Source organism: Fringilla coelebs (assembly GCF_963513975.1).
Source record: "Fringilla coelebs genome assembly, chromosome: 16".
Classification (NCBI taxonomy): Eukaryota; Metazoa; Chordata; class Aves; order Passeriformes; family Fringillidae; genus Fringilla; species Fringilla coelebs.
In genome coordinates this window covers 14,993,085-15,015,663 of record NC_140042.1, presented here as the reverse complement: position 1 = coordinate 15,015,663, position 22,579 = coordinate 14,993,085, and the positions used below count along the sequence as shown (strand labels likewise).

General features: G+C 58.0%; 1 protein-coding gene across 1 annotated transcript in view; it reads right to left on the bottom strand.

Moving 5' to 3' along the window:
• Positions 1-14,920, bottom strand: part of LOC311160029 (syntaxin-binding protein 4-like) — a gene marked incomplete at both ends in the record, with an annotated part of 47,704 nt that extends 32,784 nt beyond the window's left edge. Inside the window, 2 exons of the mRNA XM_084216476.1 lie at positions 4,596-4,669; positions 14,853-14,920. Of these exons, the coding sequence (XP_084072602.1) occupies positions 4,596-4,669; positions 14,853-14,920 (142 nt within the window). The remainder of the gene's footprint in view (positions 1-4,595; positions 4,670-14,852) is intronic.
• Between the last annotated feature and the right edge of the window lie 7,659 nt (positions 14,921-22,579).

The following is a 22,579-nucleotide window of genomic DNA, read 5'->3' as shown; positions in this document are numbered from 1 at the left end:
GCCCACTGCTCACACCCATCACCTCACCAAGAAGGTGCTCTGGGTGCCAGTCCTGCTCCCAAAATCCACTGGAGAGTGGGCAGAGGGGAGGAGGAGGAGGATGAGGGAGGGCTCACCCCTTCCAGGGCTCAGACCACTCCAGGGGACAGCAGCTGATGGATGGCAGCAAACCTGGATCATCCAGGACTGTGGTGGCAGCATTCCTGGGCTGATAATTCTTTACATCTTTTATAAACATTTACTTCAATCAGATTTCTATTTGGGACCCAGTGTAGGTAAATAACGGCTCTTTAATTATCACAGCATCAAAGTCCCAGTATAATGCTTATTAAGTCATACTTAGGGCCAGATAATCTAGCCTATTTTGGATCCCTCTATTTAATCTTTCCTCTCTGGCAAAGGTCCTGGAGCTGATGCCCATGTCCCTGCTTTTTTCTCTTTTGCAGAACAAAGTTTGCCAGGAAAACTCCAGATGGACTTAGAGGTAAGACTGGCCAAGTCTGTGTTTTCTTTAGGCTCTTAACGATCCTATAAATTTCTCCAGCACCCTCAAGCTTCTCTGGCGCCTCTAATCCCACTCCCACTAATGCCAGAGTCACAGTTCTCAGGCTATAATCTCACCTGCTCCTGGATCCACACAGGTCAGGGGGTGTCCTGGCTAATCTGGTTGTTTAGTCCAACTGGGATCATCCTGACCCCACTGCCTGCCAGGCTGGGCACAGAGAGGGGCAGCCTGCTCCCTGCCTAAGCTGGCAATGTTCAATTACATTTCCCTTAATCCCTCTGTTGATCTTGCAGCCCCCGCCAGCTTTTTCTGTCTGGAGGAAGGGACAGATTGGAGGTGAATCACTCACTGCCCTGTCCTAAGCAGATGAAGGTCAAGATAATGGGATCTCAGTGTTTCTGAGAAATGCTCCTTAATCAGCACTTCCCTTTGATGGCTATTCTTTAATTCGAGGTTCAGGTTAGAGGAGCTGCCAGGTAACCCCTTTGAACTTCTGCTGAGGTTCACATGTGGGTTTCCACCTAAAGCCACAGAGCAACAGACCCGCGGCCAAACGCTGACCTGGCACCCAGCAGTGATCCTGCTCCAAAGGAACTGCTGGGATAACACCTCATCCTACCTGGGAAACTGCTGGGATGACACCTGCATCCTACCCAGGAAACTGCTGGGATAACCCTGCATCCTACCCAGGAAACTGCTGGGATAACCCTGCATCCTACCCAAGAAACTGCTGGGATAACCCTGCATTCATCTTGAGAAACTGCTGGGATAACCCTGCATCCTACCCAGGAAACTGCTGGGATAACCCTGCATCCTGCCTGGGAAACTGCTGGGATAACCCTGCATTCCACCTGGGAAACTGCTGGGATAACCCTGCATCCTACCTGGGAAACTGCTGGGATAACCCTGCATTCCACCTGGGAAACTGCTGGGATAACCCTGCATCCCACCTGGGAAACTGCTGGGATAACCCTGCATCCTACCCAAGAAACTGCTGGGATAACCCTGCATTCATCTTGAGAAACTGCTGGGATAACCCTGCATTCCAGCTGGGAAACTGCTGGGATAACCCTGCACCCTACCTGGGAAACTGCTGGGATAACCCTGCATCCTACCTGGGAAACTGCTGGGATAACCCTGCATTCAGCTTGAGAAACTGCTGGGATAACCCTGCATTCCAGCTGGGAAACTGCTGGGATAACCCTGAATCCTACCCAGGAAACTGCTGGGATAACCCTGCATCCCACCTGGGAAACTGCTGGGATAACCCTGAATCCTACCCAGGAAACTGCTGGGATAACCCTGCATCCTACCCAGGAAACTGCTGGGATAACCCTGCATTCCAGCTGGGAAACTGCTGGGATAACCCTGCATCCTACCTGGGAAACTGCTGGGATAACCCTGCATCCCACCTGGGAAACTGCTGGGATAACCCTGCATCCCACCTGGGAAACTGCTGGGATAACCCTGCATTCCACCTGGGAAACTGCTGGGATAACCCTGCATCCTACCCAGGAAACTGCTGGGATAACCCTGCATCCCACCTGGGAAACTGCTGGGATAACCCTGCATTCAGCTTGAGAAACTGCTGGGACAACCCTGCATTCATCTTGAGAAACTGCTGGGATAACCCTGCATCCTACCCGGGAAACTGCTGGGATAACCCTGCATCCTACCCGGGAAACTGCTGGGATAACCCTGCATCCCACCTGGGAAACTGCTGGGATAACCCTGCATCCTATCTGGGAAACTGCTGGGATAACCCTGCATCCCACCTGGGAAACTGCTGGGATAACCCTGCATCCTACCCAGGAAACTGCTGGGATAACCCTGCATTCAGCTTGAGAAACTCACTTTCTTTTCCCAGATAAACCCACCTCTGGCAGACACAGGGATTCTGTAAGCACCACTTATCAGGGAGGGATGATTAAGCTGCCAGAGAACAGGGCTGGATGGGATATTGGGAAGGAATTGTTCCCTGGCACAGGGTGCCCAGAGCCGCTGTGGCTGCCCCTGGATCCCTGGCAGTGCCCAAGGCCAGGCTGGATGGGGTTTGGAGTGACCTGGGATAGTGGAAGGTGTCCCTGCCCATGGCAGGGGGTGCAGTGAGATGAGACTTCGAGGTCCCTTCCAACCCAAACCATTCCATGATTTCTGGAGGATGGTTGCTTGTCCTGAGTGCTTCAAGCCTCACAGGAGAGGATGAAGCCAGCAGCTGAGGGCATCAGGAAATCCACATTATTGTAGCTTCCTCCAGCACATCACAATTTGCTTTGTAGGTTCTGTTAGACCCTGCAAAGACCCTCTGGCCCAGACTGGGGGAAAGGAGAGGAGCTGGAACCCAGGGAAGTGGCTCACAAAGGGCTGCCACATCTGTCACTTCTTCCAGAGGTCAGTGATGGCCCCATCAGGCTTTTCTGGGCCTCCTCCTTTAATGAGCTAATCTAACCCAGCAGCTGAAATCCCATCAACTCAACCGAATCCACCTCTGGAGATTAAAATATCATATTCACCAAGTAAAGTAATTTCTCTGAGCTCCCATGAACCTCATGAATGTGGGAAGAGTCAGCAAAGCTGTCCCCCTGCAGAGCTGGAAACAGCCAATAATGAATCCATAACTCATCTCAGGTCTCAGGAAACCTGAGCTCGTTTCTCTGGTGACTCCTCGGGAGTTGTCCCAAATGGACATTCAGGGGTCTCGCCAAGAGCTCCCAGCTGCTCTGTGGGAGGCTGGGCTGCACTCACAATTAAGGATTAGGGGAGAGGCTGTGAAATCCTGATGCAGGATCACAGATTTTTATAAAGTCCATGGCAGAGCACCACTGGATACAGAGAGGTCAGAGGAATGCTCTGCTGGATCCCTCTGGGTTGAGCGACATGAACCTGGGAGTTTGTCACGTTCTGATGGATGTGACCTTCTCCTTTCCCTTCTCTTCCGTGCTTTGAAGTTCAGAGTGCTGTGGAAGGACACCTGACTCACTCAGTGCTCATTCCCTTCCCCGTGGGCCAAACTTTCCAAAGCCAGCTCATGCATCCCAGTCCATCCCAGGAGCACTGCAGGAAGCACCTTCCATCCCCCATTGGGATGGCTTGCCAGGGGAAAAGTCTGCAGAGGGGCAGGGGAGTGCTAGAGATGCTGTTTTTCTATTTATTTAGCATTTTAATTGATTTAATCAAAAAAATTCTGAAAGGTCCCTCTTCCTCATCCTGCTGAGGGAAGGGGTTGTGGGCCTGTGCTCCTGCACAGCTCCCAGCACTGGCTGCTCACCACCACCATGGAATTAGTTGGGATTTTGACATTCCTTTAATGTCACAGCTGCAAAAGGTGCAGAAGATGCTCAACACAGGCAGGTACGAGACACAAGATGCAGTGGGACACCGGGCTGCACACAGGGAGGCACAGCCTGCCCCAGGCTCTGGGGGCTGGGGGGCTGTTTGAGGCACAGCCCAGCCCCTGGTACTGACCCCGGGCAGTCCCTGGTACTGACCCAGCTCAGCACCTGGTACTGACCCAGCCCAGTCCAGGGTACTCACCCTGGGTAGCCCCTGGTACTCACCCAGGGCAGTCCCTGGTACTCACCCAGGGCAGTCCCTGGTACTGACCCAGCTCAGCCCCTGGTACTACCCAGCCCAGTCCAGGGTACTCACCCAGTTCAGTCCCTGGTACTCACCCAGCCCAGCCCAGCCCCTGGTACTGACCCCAGTCAGTCCCTGGTACTCACCCAGCCCAGCCCCTGGTACTCACCCCAGGCAGTCCCTGGTACTCACCCAGGGCAGTCCCTGGTACTCACCCAGCCCAGTCCCTGGTACTGACCCAGCTCAGTCCCTGGTACTCACCCAGCCCAGCTCCTGGTACTCACCCAGCCCAGTCCCTGGTACTGACCCAGCTCAGTCCCTGGTACTCACCCTGGGCAGTCCCTGGTACTCACACAGCTCAGCCTCTGGTACTGACCCAGCCCAGCCCCTGGTACTCACCCAGGACAGTCCCTGGTACTCACCCAGCCCAGCCCCTGGTACTCACCCAGGACAGTCCCTGGTACTCCCCCAGCCCAGCCCCTGGTTCTGACCCAGCCCAGTCCCTGGTACTCACCCAGCCCGTTTGCACACTCGTAGAAGTCGAAGCAGTGCACGGTTCGGTCCATCCCGTACGGTCCCATGAGCGTCCTGGGGAGACAAGAGGAGCAGCTGGCTGTCATGGGCCAAAAAGGACAGAGGCACCGGTGCCCAGCCAGCACCCACTGAGGCACATTGTCCCTCCCAGCCCAGCAGGCACTGCTGACACCCAGGGACAGCCCCACTGCTGCACCCACACGGGCAAAACTCAGCCCTCAGCCAGGCCCCCCCCAAGCTCTGCACAGATAAATGAGAGAATATGTGCAGGGCTGAGCATCATCCTCCCCACCCAGCAAATCTGCTGGACCTGTCTGTGCTTCATTACCCCAGATTATCAGGGCTGGACAGCTGTGCAGCTCCTGGGAAATGAGATCAGAGCTCGGAGCTGTGCTCTGGAATAAAGCACTTTCACAAACACAGCCTGTAATGAACACAATCCACTCTCAAGGTTTTTAGTGCAGGCAGAGGGTCTGGAAAAGGGGATGCAAGAGCTGCTTCCAGTCCTGCCTGGTCTGGTGGGAGCCTCTCATCACAAGCCAGTGCAGGTGGAAGAGCCTCACCCACCTGAGATTCCCCTGAGCCGAGTAACTCCCCAAAACACCCCACAGCCTCCCCCTAAACACCTCAGGCAAGGTCCCTGATGAATGACCCCAAAAACGCCCTGCCCCAACCACAGATGCCAGACTCCAAACCTGGAACCAGCAGCACTTCTCCTTGGGCTCCTCAGGGTGGATGAGCCCTGATCTGAGAAACCCAGGTAGGAAACCAGGGCTGGGGAGGCACCAAAGCACTCCCCAGCATTGAGTGCCAGGAGACAAGGTGTTTCCCAATCGATATCTGGCCCCAGATCTGAACACGGATGAGGAGGAACAGCAGCGTGGGAAACAAGAGGCTGCTCCAAATCCAGCAGGATGCAGGATAAGAATAACCTGCAGGGACTTACCAGGAGTCCAAAATAAAACTCAAAATATCGAGCTGTCCAGCAAAGCCAGTAACTTCCACCTCTAAGATTGGGACTAGAAGCGCTTTCTCCGTGTTAAAAATGCCTCTCCTTGCTATCCTTGGACCATACTGAGGACTGAGCAAACAACTGGCCACATCTGGCTATTGAAAAATGGAGCTCGAAGGCATCCCAGGGAGGCAGAGCAGCCCAGGCTGGTTCAGGATTTTCAGGGTATCTCGAGTAAATCACCGAGGAAATTCCCCGGGCGAGCCCGGCTCAGGGCGGGCGGGGAGGCGGCAGTTCCAGCGGAGCAGATGCCTCCTTGATACGATCAGCTCTTATCATCATCATCATCATCCCCTGCCATCAACTCTTATCACCATCCCCGCTCCGAGGCACGGCCGCCGAGCAGCCCCGAGCCCTGCGAACGCCACCGAAGCACAAACCCCGAGTCCTGCGCTCCTCCTGCCGTCCTGCCTCCCGAGCCCGCTCCCGGGGAAGCCGCAGGGCACAGCCTGGGCTGGGAGGGGGAGCCCCGGGATCCCCGGGCCCCCTCCCCGTTACCTGCTGATGATGATGGCTCCCTTGTACAGCACAGACACCGCGGGCATCTTGCCGGCGGTGCCAGCCCGGCCCTGCCCGGCGCCGGCCGCTCCGATTTGGCAGGAATCCGTTAAAGTGATGGGGGGAAAGAAATGGGAATTAAAAAAAAAAAAAAAAAAAAAAAAAAAAGGGGGAGGTCGGAGGGCATCACGTGGTCTCCCCGTATGCATGTTAATTCCTCCCAACATTAACACAGATCAGCTCAAAACATCCCCAACTTTAGATTAAAGCTGACGCAAGCCGGAGCCGGCGCGGCCCCTCCAGCGCCTTCCCGAGGCGCGGGGCCGGAGCCGGGCTGGCCCCTCATCCTCGGCACAAGGCACAAGATTTATTGGGAACGGCCCCTCCGGGGATGGAGGGCGGTGTTCGGTGTGGGACGGGTGCAGTCACCCTCCCTAAAGGGTTAAAATCCATAGCAAAGCTCTGGAAGCAGGAACAGACTGTGGCACTTAGGGGGTTTAGGGCTGATGTTGATTTTTTTTTCTTTTAGCATCTTTTCCAGCCCACAGGATTTTCTTCTTAATGCAGGACAAGTTCAGCTGTCCCTGTCTGCTGGGAGGTCAGAAGCCTGACTTGCCTCTGAGCAGCCCCTTCCAGAGAATTCCCAGAATCACCGGGTTGGAAGAGACCTCAAAGGTCATCGAGTCCAACCCAGCCCCAACACCTCAGCTAAACCCTGGCACCCAGTGCCACATCCAGGCTTTTTTAAACACATCCAGGGATGGGGACTCCACCACCTCCCAGGGCAGAACATTCCAGAACTTTATCACCCTGTCTGTAAAATCTTTTTACTAATATCCAACTTATCCCTTGGTGCAGCTTGAGACTGTGTCCTCCATCCCTGTCTTGGTGCCACCACCCAGCTGGAGAAGCAGCAGCACCCCTGTCTTGTGGGATGGAGGGAATGGAGGGATGAAATAAAATTATCCAAGGCTTGCCAGTGAATGGGAATGGACCAGCAGAGCCCACCTTGGGGCTTGGCAGGAGCAGGAGGGGGGAGAGGTCTGGTGACCTTTCCTGAGAAGGGAAATGTACTCCCTGGAGCCTCAGGAGTCCTGCACCCCAACCAGCTCTGGAGGACAGCTGAGGTCACAGGGGAGCTGCTGGCCCTGCCTGCCCCATGGCTGTGCTCCCTGTGCTGTTCCCAGGTCCCAGCAGGCTCCTGGCCAGCCCCATTAGTGGCCCTTGCCCTCGTTAGCAGAGCTCTGACTGCAGCCACTGTGGCCATGCCTGCCTGGCACTGCCACCCCGTGCCAAACCATCCCTTGAGTCCAAGCTCCTGGATGTTGCTGTTCCCACGTTTGAACAACTTTGATTTTATCAGCTGGAGCTTCCCCCATGGCCTCGTGTGAAGCCTCACTGGGCAAAGTGCTCCAAAATAATGACAAATTGGAAAAGTTCTCCTGCATTTTGTCTTCTTTTTTTTTTCATTGTCTTCACCTGAGGACATTCAGATGACATATAAAACCTGGATATATTTGATCTTTAGGTGGCCAAAACTTTCCAAAAAATTTAATTATCTAGCTAAAAATGCTAATGCATTGCCCCACAATTACTGCCTGATCCATGGGCCAGAGCCTTGGCTGGGATAAATCAGGATGCTGAAGGGAAGGGATTGCACAAGCACTGGAGGCAATGGCAGTGGGATAAAGTTGAAGCACTGGCACAGGGTGCCCAGAGAAGCTGTGGCTGCCCCATCCCTGGAAATCTCCAAAGGCAGGTTGGAAGGGGTCCATTCCCACCACAGGGAGTGAATGAGATGATCTTTAGGGTCCCTTCCCACTGAAGCCATTCTGTGGCTCTGTGATAAGGTTCCTTCTCCCAGTTTCAGAGGGGCTGCAGAAAAGCTCACTGGAGTCAGGCCGAGCCAAAAGTTGCAGGAAAATGGGGAAATTTTCCTGCCTGGCACTTCAGTAATTCACCCACCCTGATTTCTGCATCTCAGGGAACAGTTTCTACCCTCAGGGTTAGAGAGATGAGTTTGGGGCTCCACATTTCTGACGTGAAGTCCTTCAGCTGCCCCAGGCTGGGACTCCTGGTCCTCCCCACTGGGTGGGATGTTGCAATAAACCACAGGCTTGTCCACAAGCTGGTAAAAGAAATGAAAAGCAAACCCAAGAGGCCCTCAGGGAAGAGAAGCAATGCTCAGCTTCCAGCTTTCTCTCCAAACACTCAGATCCTCAATTCCATCCTCCAAAACACACACCAACCCTGGCAAAAGCATCGGGCACTGCTGCTGCTCCCGTTCATTAACACCTCTCTGATCAGAGGAAGTTCCAACAGAAACAATTCAGAGGATTTTCAGTGGTTTAAAACTTGGAATCACATTCAGGGAGGATTCATAAGACCCCCTATGATCTACCCAAGGGTGCCAGGCCTAATTTGTATCACAGTGTTGAAGGCAAACATCCTGTGCTGTGTGTTCCAGATCCTTATGGAGCCACTCCAAGGTAATCCAGGATTCTTCTCCCAGGGTGAGACTACAGATTTTTCATCAGATGTTAGCTTTTTAAATGAGAGAATAGAGGAATTAAGAACAATTGAAATGAGAATTAATGAATTAAGAACAAAGTTACCCCACGGGGCTGGACAGCAGATAAACCTGTTTCACTTGTTTGTCCACTTTTTCATTGACTGCTAGAAAAATGGGTTTAAAACTCATTGAAATTTTTTTCCCAATGGAAAAATTATTTCTTCTTGAAAAATATATTTTTAATAGAAGTTGAGTGAAACTGTATGTCAGCTTTACTTAACACTACCATTTATAAGCAGGGATGGGTGAAACTGTAAATAGAATCAAAATGAGTCTTGGAGCAGGAGCACAGGGGTAAAAACGCTGGGTCAGCACAAGGCAGGTGCATTTCCAGTATATTTTTCTGGGAGAGCACGAAGAGGAAAGTGTGGGAGAGTGAAACTGGGAGCGCTGGGAGAGGCACAGAAACCAGTGCCAAGAGGAAGCAGTGGAGAAGGTGCTGGTGCTGGGTTTGGGTTTCAGAAAGAAAAGAGGGGAAGAGAATGGCTGAAACAAGTAGAACCAATGGTAAAGTCATGATAAAAATGAACTCGGGTCTGCCCTTGTCCTTCCTACCCAGCCAAGGAGCAAACAGAGCTGGGAACAGCTGGGCCCCAAGGGGAGTGATGGGTTTGATGTCACTGTTGGCATCACACGGTCCAGCAGCAAATGCAAATCCCATGGGAAGGCACCAGCCAGGGCTCCTCTCTCAGGAAACACACTTCCATTTGGAACTGAGGGCTCAGGGAGGTCTCCCCCAGCCACACAGCCCTCCCCAGCCCAGCTGCTCAGGCAGCCCAAAATGTCATTGCAGTCCATATCCAGCTGTGCCCAAAAATTGTTGTCTTGAACCAAGACAGGGGGTCACCTCCAGGCCATGCTGGGGCCACACAAGAAATGGAACCATCATCTCCATTATTAATCTGAATTAATCTGAATCATCCCAGTTTTTCCAGCCCCAACACTGAGGCTAAACCCAGGAACCAGGAGAGGGGAGCAGCTGAGCCCAGGCATGGCCAGAACCCATGGGGATGCCTAACCTGGCCAGATCCCACAGCAGCATCCTGGGTGATTCCAGAGATCCAGGCAGGACCACATCATCCCACAGAGGGGACAGCCCCAGGGAGCACCCTGAGCTTGGCCAGGCAGAGGCACAAGGATGGGGAAGGGGAGAAGAGGAAGGGGAAAAGGGGACAAGGGGAAAAGGGGAAAAGGGGAAGGGGAGGAGGGGAAAAGGGGAAGGGGAACGTGGGAAAAGGGGAAAAGGGGAAAAGGGGAAAGGGAAAATGGGAAAAGGGGAAGGAGAAGGAGAAAGGGGGAGGAGAAGGGGGAAAGGGGAGGAGGGGAAGGGGAAAATGGGAAGATGGGAAGATGGGAAAAGGGGAAAAGGGGAAAAGGGGAAAAGGGGAAAAGGGGAAAAGGGGAAAAGGGGAAAAGGGGAAAAGGGGAAAAGGGGAAAAGGGGAAGGAGAAGGAGAAGGAGAAAGGGGAAGGAGAAGGGGAAAAGAGGAAGGAGAAGGAGAAGGAGAAGGAGAAGGAGAAGGAGAAGGAGAAGGAGAAGGAGAAGGAGAAGGAGAAGGAGAAGGAGAAGGAGAAGGAGAAGGAGAAGGAGAAAGGGGAAGGAGAAAGGGGAAGGAGAAGAGGAAAAGGGGAAGAGGGGAAAATGGGAAAAGGGGAGGGGAAGGAGAAAAGGGGAAGAGGCGAAGAGGGGAAAAGGGGAAAAGGGGAAGGAGAAGGAGAAAAGGGGAAGAGAGGAAAATGGGAAGAGGGGAAAAGGAGAAGGGGAAGGAGAAGGAGAAGAGGGGAAAAGGGGAAAAGGGGAAAAGGGGAAGGGGAAAAGGGGAGGCTGTGCTGACAGCAGCACCCGAGCCCGCAGGGAGCCTCTGTGCCCAGCTGAGCAGAGGAGCAGAGTCCAAGCAGGTTTGTGTGGGTGGGGATTAGAGGTGGAAAGACATCCTGCAGTGGAAGTGAGATCTGTCTGAGGCCTTTTGGCTCCGGAAAGCAGCATTAAGGAGGTGGGAGGTGGGAGGGCTCGCCCCAGCAGGGCACTGGGTCACGGTCTCTGCCATCCTCCCACCACGCCGGGAGCAGCACGGGCTGCCCAGGCAGCAGCAGGAACTTTGGATCATTATTGAGTGAGTTCCCTTCATGACACAACAAAATCAGTGTAGGCTGCAGAGGCTTTTACATCTGATTAGAAATTGGAAAATTGCAACTGTGCTGCTTGCAGGATCAGCTACAAAGCGTTGGGGATAAATCAAAAAACCAATCAGCTGGGAAGGAGCTGGGAAGGAGCTGCCCACGGTGCAGCCCACGGTGTTCTCATAATAACACCCATGGAGTCACTTCAGATGAGCTCAGGAGATCAGAGATGCTCACAGGCAAGTCTGAACAGAAGAGAGAACAAACAATCATGGAACACCAGGTTGGAAGGGGCCTGGAGGAGCGCTTGGTGCATCCTTTCTCATCAAAAGCACAGTCTAGGCAAGACAGCCCAGCACCCTGCCCAGCTGAACCTTGAAAGTATCCAGCACTGGGGGATGCACCACGTCCCTGGGGAAGTGATTCCAAAGGCTGATTGTTGCCATTGTGAAAAGTTTTCCTCTCATTGCCAGCTGGAACCACCCCAACAGTAACTTGCACCCAAGGGAACCACAGCAGGCAGGTGATGGAAGCAGGCAGGTCCTACAGGGAGCACTCAGGGATGGGCAATCCTGTGCTCCCATCCCAGCCCTGGGCTCGGCATCTCCCTGGGTGCAGGAGGGCAGAGGGTGGCAGCAGCTGCAGCCAGCCCTGCAGGGGTGAGGCTGCTCCTCCAAGCCTGTGGTCCTCATCCCCACGGGCAGGGCTGCCCCTGGGCACTTTCCTCCTCCCAAGGACCTTGTGGGCCCCAGTGCTCCTTCAATCCCTTCCTCTGACCCCTCCAGAGGTCACAGGGTGGTTCCTGGGGAGTGTTTCACCCTGATGGTGTCACCCTCGCTCCCACCCAAGCCAAGCCTGACAATGGACAGGTGAGGAGTATTTGATGGCTGGGCTGTTTTCCCCTGCTTGCTCCCTCCCTCTGCTGCAGGAGGGCGGCTCCACCTGAGGCTGAGGCACATTCTCACTCCTCAGAGAGGAAAGCCCCTTCTCCCAGGACATCTGCACCAGCCACCAAGACCTTGGGCAGACAGAGAAGCCCCTCGCTGCTGGCCAGGCTTTCCTGCTCTTCAGCCCCTTTTATCACCCTCCCCTAAACTCCATCCCTGTTTCCATCATCCTTCCCAGCCAGTGGATTCCTGCAGCGTGAGGGGTTCATCCCAACAAACCTCTGCTGTCTGAAAGTCAGATCTCTGCTGCCCATCCCCTTCACCCCCAGGGAGAGAGGGGCTTGCAGAAGGCAGCTGATGCCACCTGACAATTATGCATCAAGCCAAGAGTGGTGGAGCATTTTCTGGGGGTCCTTCTTGTTCAGGGGGAAGATGGTCAGTGCATGGGCACCTGCCTGGCAGAGCTGCTCCTGGAGTCTGCTGGGGCTTGATTAAACCACAGCAAGGGTTGCAGTTCTCTTCCAATGGATATCAACACACAGCCCTTCCTGTGCTGTTCCAAAAGGTTTTGGTTGGGAAAAGGCAAAAAGAACCTCTTCAATTAGCCTGTCTTGCAGTAATTAGGAGAGATTGCTTAAGGTAGAAGGGAGGTCAGGCTTGGTCTGCCCAGAAGTTTTTAGGAAAGGCATTTATGCCAGAGCCCAGCTGAGCTGAACATCCCCCAACATCTGCTCCAGCCCAACCCTTGGATGTACCCCCTGAGATGGGGATTAACACAGACACAGTCACATGGGAAGGCTCAAACAGGGCCTTCATTTCCACTGCAGCAGCTCCAAGGTGTGCTAACATTAACATCTCTCCCACGAGGAAGCCCTTCTCCTCCTCCTCCCCTTCCCATCAGGTGAGTGATCTGCTGCTCACCTGGGGACTGGTCCCATGGCCCCTGTTTGGGTGTCAACTGCTCTGAAGGGTTAACAGGATTAGAAATCATCCTGCCTGCCTAAATCCCCTGGGCTGTGGGATTGCACTGGTTATAAACTTATTAACAGGGGCTGGTGGGGGCTGCAGGACCTGCTCTGCTGGCCTGGCCACCCTCTGTCCACTCCACACTGATGGGAGAAATCCTGAAACCTCAGCAGGAAAATTCACCCACATGAGTCCATAAAAGTAGAGATGGAAAGAGAGAAGTGTGGGAAATGGCTGGGTATGGAAAGATGGGAAAATCACATATTTTTGAGAAAGATTTCAGAACATGTTGCTGAACTGGAAGTGCAGCTCTTGGGAAGAGCTTTGAGCCATCCTTGAGCTGTGAACACCCCCGTGCTCCAATCCAGGCCCTGGCACAAGCCACAAACAGGCAGCAATAATAATTCCAAGAGGATTGGTGGAAGTGCAGGCCAGTCTCGCACCCAGCCACGCCTGGTGAGGAGCAGGCAGAGGCTCCAAACCCCCGGAGCACCCCGAGCATGGTCCGGCCACGAGCCCTGCCCGGCCCCGGCGGCGCCTCCAGGGCTGTTCATTCCCTGCCGCCTCTGGCCGAGCTCCTGCACAGAGGCCACCACTGAAAAACTTGCTGAGAGCTTCCAGCAGCCACTCTGCAGGAGAGCCACCGGCACCACCACCGGGAGAAGCCGGGGGTGAGGGATGAGGGATGAGGGATGAGCCGCTGCTCCGGCCGCGGCTGCCACCACCCCCCGCCCTGATGCTGCCGGGTGAGGTTCTGCCGACGGCTCGCGTTTATTTATCAAATTCCTATTTCAAACTCCAAAATTAATCTTTTAATCAGCGGCAGAGCGGGGTCATCCTTATCGGAGAGCCCGGGAGGTGTTATCTCCCCGCCATCTGCTCGCCATCCTCCGCCGCGTCCCGGCGGAGCCGGCAGACAGCCGGACACCAGCCAGCACAGCTGGCAGCCGCCACACGTGGGGGACCCCTCTCCTCCCAAACCAAACACGGCCCAGTGGACAAAGCTGAGGGAGGGGTCGAGCCAAAATTCCAGCATATGAGCAGATTTGTGAGGTGGAAAATGGGGTTTGAGCATTTCTGCCTCGCAGGGGCAGGGCACCAAGGCTTAGCAGCCCGGTGGAGCCAGGGACGGCCATGGGCCCCCGGTGAGGTGACGGGGCTGCTCCCAAACCCACCCCACGGCCCCACAGCATCAGCACCCAGCCGGCAGCGCCGCCCCAGCACCGCCACGCCGTCACGCCTGTCCTGCATCACCTCCTTCCCACCGGCAGCTGATTCTGCCCTTTCCGCACCCAAAAGCAGCCGGGCAGCATCAGCGCAGCCTCTCAAGGCACCGGCTCGGTCTCAGTGACCCCGGGCTGCTGCCCTCGCCGTCCTGCACCCCCGGGGGCAGCGCCCCGCAGCCCCCAGCCCTCGCTCCAATGACCTACTTCAGCCGCAGGTGGATCATGTCCGGGCAGGGCCAGGGATCGGCCCCGGCCGCCTTCGGCGTGCCCCGGCCCGTCGGTCTCGGCTGGGCAGAAGCCCGGGTCTGGCCGGCCCGAGAAAGGCTCCGCCGAAGCTCAGGGTGGTCCGAGACCCCAGCGGGGCCCAGGCCGGCTCTGGCTCCGGCCCACTGACCCCCAGTTAATCGGCTAAAGCCGCACGCTCTGAACCCTGGCCCCGGGCAGAGCCGCGCTCCCGCCGGCTCTCGGTGCCCTACATAGACATCTGCAGCCGCCCTCACCTCCCGTCCCCTCCGCGCCCTCCCCGCGCCCCGCCGGGCCCCGCTCCGCTCCCACCGCGCTCCGGCACCGGCAGCGGGGCACAGCGCCCTTCTGGGGGCTGCTGTCAGAGGGGGAGCCCGCACCAGGACTGCAGCAGCAGCAGCAACACAACTACTCGCAGGGGCTGCGGGTGCTTCCCCAGCTGCTGCCTGGAACATAAATCCCCTTTGGCAGCCCTGGCTGATCCCGGCCTCACCTGAGCGCTGCCCCTGCGGGTGCCGCGGGACCCCCATCGGACCCTGCCCCACCATGAACCGAAAGTGAACCCAATCAAACAAAGCCCGCCGAAAGCCGCGGGGTCACCGAGCCCAGCATCCTCCCTAACGCCCCCCTGCAGAGCGGATCCAAGGCTCCGGGGGATGCCCGCTCCCGCTCCCGGTGCCGGTGCCGGTGCGGCGGCATCCCGCCCCGCTCACCAGTAAATGAGGGAGAGCCCATCGAAGCGCTCCAGGGCCCGGCCAGGGGGCTGCAGGTGGGACATCATCGGGGCAGCCGCGGCCGGCTCCGGCTGCCCGGGGCCATGGGCTCCGAGTGCCCGCGGCTGCGGGGCGGCCGCCGCGGCTCCCTGGCACGGCTCCCCGCCGCAGCGGCTGCACCTAATCCCGGCCGGGCGGGCGAGCATGTGATCGCCCCTCTGACGCCCCCCAGCTAAACCCTGCGGGACAGAGCGGGACAGAGCCGGACAGAGCGGGACAGAGCGGGACAGAGCCGGACAGAGCGGGACAGAGCCGGACAGAGCGGCCGGGCCCGCACCCGCGGAGGGGCTGGGTCGAACCAGCGGGGCTGGGCCACACCCGGCCTGGGAGCCACGGCGACCACGGGACCCCCACGGCAGCCAGCAAAGGGTCCCATCACCCGTGTGCCACCGTCCCCCTCTCCCTGTCCACCGCGGGCCTGATTCCATAATCCGAGCATTTATTTTGGCACAAGGACCCCTTCAGCCCCCACCACGAGCCTCTCCTTCACCCTGCACTTGCAGTGGCTGCTAGTGATGGTTATAATCATTAATGATGGTTATAATCATTAATGATGGTTGTAATCCATGGTTAACCTGCTGCCACAAACTATTTAAAGAAAATTGTAGGCGTCTCTGACCTGCACTAAGCCTGGGCTGTGGCAGCACTCAGGCCTCCCCCCTTCCCTGGCCACTGCATGATAATATTTTATATTAAAAAATATTTATATATATATATATGTTATTTAATATGGGGCACAAGTGTTGCATTTGAGTATTTTTCCCTCTTGTTTAAAGTTTTCTTATCCTACCCCAGCAACTAAATTATCCTTTAGATTATAAGGAAAGCCCTGGGAGTGACCGCTGGTGGGCAGATGGAAACTGTTTGAAGTGGGGTATTATCCTGGAATGTGAATTATCCCAGAGCAATGAAGCCACAGCCAGCCCAGTCATGCTTGTCCACATCCAGCTGTGGGTGGGATGGATGGACAGACTGCAGGATGGACAGACAGGCCCTGATTTAGGGAGATGGAAAAGTCCCAAATGAGCATCAAGCCCCTGCATTTTGTGTATTTAATTTCTCCCTCTCCCCATCAGTTATGATCCCAGGGCAGCAGCCAGGGCTGGCTGGGACCTGGGGATTAGGTGAGACCTGGGGATTATGAAATGCATCTGTCTGTGTCCGGGGTGGCCTGGGAAAGCCACCAGCCTCCCCAGGGCCGGGTCCTGTGCTCATCGCTCCCCTCAGCTCCAGGTAATGCTGGGACAGGAAATCATGGAATACCCTGAGTGGGAAGGGTCCATTGGGATCATCCAGGGCAGCTCCTGGCCCTGCACAGACCCCACCAACCCCACCCTGTCCATCCCTGGCAGCTCTGTTCAAGCTCTCCTGGAGCTCTGGCAGCCTCGGGGCTGTGCCCATTCCCTGGGGAGCCTGGGCAGTGCCAGCACCCTCTGGGGAAGAACCTTCCCTGATATCCAACCTAAACCTGCCCTGGCACAGCTTTATGTCACTGCTCCAGGGTGGGGACCAGCAGAGGAGAGCTCTGAGCAGCAGAGGCAGTGGTGACCTGTCTGAGCAGCCCCTGCTCCCCATCCTGCCGGGCCTGCCAGGGCTGGGAGCTCAGAGCGCCCGTGTGACACCGATGGGGACACCCGGCTCCCTGGGCTGAGCGCAGCCGCCCCAGCCCCTGTCACCCACGCTGTGACCAAGAGCAGGGAGGGCCCCGTGGCTCCGGCAGCCGCCCCGGGGGCCGGGCCGTGCCCGGGGCGCTGCCCCAAGGCGCTGCCGCCGGGACAAGGCGCGGAATTAAGGCCGATCCCGCTCGGCATCCTTTGCGAGTGACTGTGCAGGATGTGCCGGTGCCAAAACCCTTTTCACCTGTCCCCTCCCAGCCCGGTGACAGGTCCCCTGAGGAGGCACAGTCCTCCGCCCAGGACAGCCACCGCCAGCTTGTCACGACCCGACTCTTGTGCGCAGCTCCGCTTTAGGGCTCAGCCCTACAAGGGCCCAGCCCAGGACCCCCATCCATCCCCCGTGCCGCGTTTTGGGGGCGTTTGGGGTGCCCGTCCTCCCCAGCCCAGCGGTGCCGAGGGGTGCTGGCGTGGGGGGAGCCGCCCGCTGCCGGGGCTGTCGCAAGGCGGGCCCGGGCGGTGCAGGGTGTGAGTCCCGGGACCGGTTTGTGCCGCCGGGAGAGGACGGGCCCTGGGTTTGCCGAAACCGCGGGGAGCGGGCGGGCGCGGGGTGCCGGGGCTCGGGGCAGGGCCGGCCTCTCCCAGTCTCACCAGTCGGGATTGTCTGAGGCAGCGTCACCCCGCTCTGGGGCAGGACAGGACCCAGCTGGACGGAACGGCGGGGCCACCCCGGGCCTGCCGCGGTGCCACCGGTCCCGCCGTGCCGGGGCGCCCAGGGCGCCGGGGCATCCTCCCCACCGCCCTCCCCGCGGCTGCCGGGACACCCCGGGGATGTGTCCCCCTCTCGCCACAGCCCTGGGGGTCACAGCATCCCCCGGGGCGGGCTCTGGGGTGAATCACGGCGGCGTGCTGCGGGCCCGGGCGCTGCCCTGCCCTTTTCCCCCGCGCGTTTCCGCGCTGGCGGAAGCGGGGCATTATCTCCCTCGCCCATCGCAGGCAGCTGCCCCTGGGTGCGCTCCAGCTGCATATTTATAGAGATGCAAACATTACACCCCGGAAATTCCCGGTCTTTACATCACAGGCCAAAGAGTGCAGTGAAGCCCTGACCCTTTTCTTCCTCTCGATGTGTTCTGGGGGACTGTGACAGAGCGGTCCCAGCCAGGATCAGTGCCCCTGCATGGGTGCTCAGGGCTGCAGCACCGTGCCACTGAGGGCACAGGGGACACAGAGGAGCGGTGGATGGCCCTGGAAATGTTCAGGGCAGGGTTGGATGGGGCTTGGAACACCTGGTCTAGTGGAAGGTGTCCCTGCCTTGGCAGGGGGGGAATAGATGAACTTTAAGTCCCTTCCAACCCAAATCATTCAACGGTGAATCGATGATGATGATGATGATGATGATGATGATGATGATGATGATGATGATAACACCTGTGTGTCCCCACTGGGGGTGTGGGACCCCATCCCTTCATGAGACAGGAGAATAAGGACCAAGAGAAGGTGCTGCTGTCTCTGATGCACATTCTGACCTTACCCTCCAGCCCAGCTGTACATTGCTCAGTGCCATTCCAAAACTCATGGCTGGGGACACACGACAGGGACCTGCCAGGGTGGCTGTGTCCCCCTCTCCCCCTTTCCCCCAGTTCGGTGCAGATGTCCCCACACCTCCCCAGTGCCTGCTGTGCGCACCAGCACCCAAAGCCACCCCAGCATGGTGACAGTGCAGCCCTCCTGCTCTGTACCGTGCCGGGAGGATGAGGAAGAGCCAAACTTAATTTATTCCGTGCTGCATTTTCATGCCAAATGAGTCAGAGCACCGGCCTCTCTCAGCCTTTGTTTTGCTTGGCTGCCTGCACCCTCTTTCGCTTGGTGTTTGTTCAGTATTAAGTCCCTTGATGGCACTTGGGCTCAAACCAGCAAGTGCAGCAGAAAAAGCCACTTCCCTGCTGGGACAGGAGCTTTCCCATCCCTCAGCATCGGCAGCGATGCACTTGTTTCATTCTATTTCTTCCTTACAGTTTGAGGAGCTCTGAGCCTGGTCCTTTGAGCCACCACGTCGCACCAGAGCCATCTACAGCTATCGAGGCTGGCAGGGGCTGCGGGATGGGGCCGGGGCAGCCGCGCTGGCTGCTGATTTCAGAGCAAACCTGCCCCAAAAGGAGCTGGGGGAGGTTTCGGCCGGCTCAGGAACGAGCGCGGCCGCATTCCTGCGCACGTGGGAGCCGCCAGGAGGAAGCGCGGAGGTGTTTCAGTGCCCTGCTTTCCTGCCGTGCCAGCAGGAGCTCCCCTCCCGGCCCAAACCCCTGCCGTGGGGGCCGGCAGCTCAGCTGTCACAAACTCCCCACCCAGAAAATAAATGAGATTTTGGCTCATCTACCGCTGTTTGTGTTCCATCGAGCTTTTGGAAGAGATTTCCAAGTTGTTTTGCCTCAACCCCCCCTCCGTCAGAAGTGAAATCTGAAGACTCCTCATCGAGGAGCATTGCTGACCAGCTGCCAGGGCTGATATCTCCACGCCTGGCTCCTCTGCTCCCATGAGTCCCCAGAACCCTCGGCAGTGCCAGGGTGGCCTTTTGGGGGGAAGGGGATGCCACCACCCCACTGCTAGTGTGACCCACCCAGCCCTGGTGCCATCCCGAGCCACAAGGGGCTGAGTGGGGTGGGACGGTGGGGCACAGGGGGGTGGCTCAGGTGTCAGCAGGGAGTGAGACCCTCAGCAGGGAGTGAGACCCTCAGCAGGGAGTCAGACCCCCGAGCTGGTGCCCATCCTGTGCTCTGGGCAGCAGAGTTGGCCTTGGCCAGGGGCTGGGGCTGGCACAGGGTGGAGCAGGGTGCGGGATGCCAGAGAAGGGCTTGCCAGAAAAATGTCAACTCGTTGCATAAAACGTGCTCCTCTCCCGCTCCCCTCCCGTAGCAGCAGCAGCTCAAGAGATTCTTACCCAGGTTAAGTCAATATTGCCACATTGCTGCCCCTGTCGAGGTGCTTGGCCCCGTGGAAGGAGCTCCGTGGGTGTTTTCAGGGCTGGAAAGGAGCCAAGGGGACACATCTGGGTGGGTGCAGCACCCTGGGGCTCGGCATCCTCCCACCAGCCCCCCGTGGGGCCACACCTGGGGCAGCTCGTGGGGCACGGTGGGATCCAGGCTGGCAGGGCAGCTCCACTTCCCCAGGCTCAGGAGGCTCAAAGGAGCCAGTGGCACCGGGGCTGGACACCTGGACACCTGAATACATGAACACCTGGATACGTGGATGTAAGACAACAGCTGGACCCTGGATACCGGCCCGGGGTGTGCCCCGCCCGGCAGCAGCAGCAGATGGGAGGGCACGGAGCACAGCAGGGAGCAGCTGCAGCGGTGAAGGCACCAAGAGGCTCATTTGCAAAATAAACCCTGCAAAACCAAGCCTGGCCGAGCCCAGCCGAGGAGGGAACCTCAGCACAGGCTGTCGGTGCTCTGGGCAGGCACCAGAGCCTGAAGAAGAGCTGCCAGCACCCCCAAACCACAGGCCCCCAGGTCCCCAAAAGCACCCTGTGTGCAGAGGGCTGTGCAGTGCCTCTGATCCCCAGCCAAGGTAAAGGCAGAATACCTGGGCAGTTTACATAAGACAGAGTTTTCCACTACAGCGGAGTTTCTCTCCGCCTGGTGTTTCACCCAGCAGCTGCAATTTTGCTGCTCTCAAGGGCATTTGCACACAAAAATGAGCCACGCCAGAGATGTGGGGAGATTAGGAGGATTAAGGCTGCAGAACTGGCACAGGAGGAGATGGAAAGCAAACCCCTCTGGTAGGCAGAGGCAGTTCATCCCTAAACCTCTGCTCACCTTCACACAGGGTTAAGAAGGGGGGGCTCTGGGATGGGTCTGGAAGCTCTGAGAGGAGCAACCGGTCCTTTGAGCACCCAGAACATGTTGCTGCTAGAGATGGGGGGATCCCAAAGCACAGAAAGCAGAAAGCCTTTCCAGTGCTGAGTAAAGACGTGCAGGATTTCACGCCGTGGAACAAAAGCAGCCGGGCTGGGTTTGTCCCTCTCAGCTCCCCTCGGTGGGGCTGCAGGGAGGAGGGGGATGCAGCTGCTGCCTGGGCAGGTTGCACAGGGATGCTCACAGCCTCCAAAAGAACCTCAGCACCTGCAAAACCCTCCTCCCAAAAACCAGGAGAACACCGGTGTGCTCCTCAGCATGGGCAGGAGCCTGGCCCTGAGGCCATGGCAGGGAGGGTGCCAGGCTCCAGGCAGTGCCAGGGGTCCCAGGGGATAACGGGTTCGGGGGATCACATGAACCTGCCAGGGGATCCTCACAAGCTATTTGGAGTAAGAGTGCAAGCTGGGCACCACGGAGAGCAATTCATACCCTCAGTGGTGGTTCAGATGGAGCTGGTGCCATGGCTGGCAGCAGGGAGAGCCCAGAGATGGCCCCAGCCAGGCCAGGGTGAGGCCCAGCCCCGGCTCTGGCTGTCGGGGGCTGCTCCAGCCTCGCACCAGCACTCCCAGCAGGGCCCGAGTGACAGCCCTGGGACTCAATGCCAGCAGGACCCTGCCACCCCCACCCCAGCTGATCCACCTCCAGCACAACCCTGGGCTCAGGGAGTGTTTTAAATCCATCCCCGCCGGCCAAGGGCTCGGAGGCGCTTGGCTGGATGAGGCCATGGGCACACCGAGCGCTGCTGTGTGGGGTGACATCCCCGCCCCGGGGGGCCCAAGGCTCTGTGGGGCACGGGCTGTGGGCTCCCCACAGCTCAGCTGGCTCCTGATCACCCTGGCAGGGATGGCACAGCCGGGCAGCAGCGCCAGAGCCCACAGCACGCTCAGCTCCTGCGGGGGAATGGCCTCTAAATGAGCCAGGAGCACAAACCGGGCTGGAGGGGACTCCCACCGACACACACGGAGAAACACGGACAGACACACAGACACACAGAGACGCGAACCCACACTTGCCTGGCGCTGTCGCTGCCCGGAGCCGCAGCCTCCCCGCGGCCGCGGCGCTCCGCGCTCTTTAAGGGCGCCCCGGATCCGGCACACGCAGGGATCGGGATCAATAGGTCACAGCGTGCACTGACTTGCCCCCAGAACGAAAATCAGCAGAGGATTTGGGGCTGGTGGGGGAGCTACAATCAGGGCTTTAATCCCGCATGGGCACAAAATCCCGGGATAAAAAGGCCAGAGCTGGTCCTAATTGCTGACTGCTGTGTGATGTGTGAGCAAAACCTCTTAGGCTGCGGGGGGCCTGGGGGAGGCATCTCCGTGCCTTATGGGGACCTTGAGGTCGGAGCAGATCTGTAAGATCATCAAGTCCAACCACTCCCCCAGCACCATCGTATTTGCCACTAACCCGTGTCCCCAAGTGCCACATCCACACGGCTTTTGAATCCCCCCAGGGATGGGGACCCCACCACAGCCCCGGGCAGCTGTGCCAGGGCCTGGCCACCCTTTCTGTGAAGATTTCCCAATATCCAAACTAAACCTTCTTGGCACTATTTGAGGCCATTTCCCCTTGTCCTGTCCCTGTTCCCTGGAGCAGAGCCTCATCCCCCGGCTGTCCCCTCCTGTCAGGAGTTGTGCAGAGCCACAAAGTCCCCTCTGAGCCTCCTTTTCTCCAGGCTGAGCCCCTTCCCAGCCCCCTCAGCCCCTCCTGCTGCTCCAGCCCCTTCCCAGCTCTGTTCCCTTCCCTGGAGCCCCTCCAGCCCCTCAGTGTCTGCTTTGTGAAAGCACTGGCGGTGTCCGGCCGTTCCGGGGTCACTGGAAGGAGCAGGGGCACCCCGAGCACCGTTCACCCCCAAACACAGACCCCTCCCGGGAGGAGCTGCAGCCCCCCCGTGACTGCCCCCTGCGCCCCTCCCGGCCCCGCTGAGCCAGGGACCACCCGTGCCCAGGCTCTGGGGGTGCCAGGCTGGCCCCGCACATCTGGGGCTCCAACCCGGCCGGGACCCCTCGCAAGGGCGCCCCCAAAGCCAGGGGAGGATGCTGCGGGGCGGGAGGGGCGGGCCGGGCAGCGCGGGCAGGCGGCAGGAGGAGGCAGGAGGAGGCAGAGGCGGTGCAGCCCCGTCCCGCCTCCCGGCGGGGCCCGG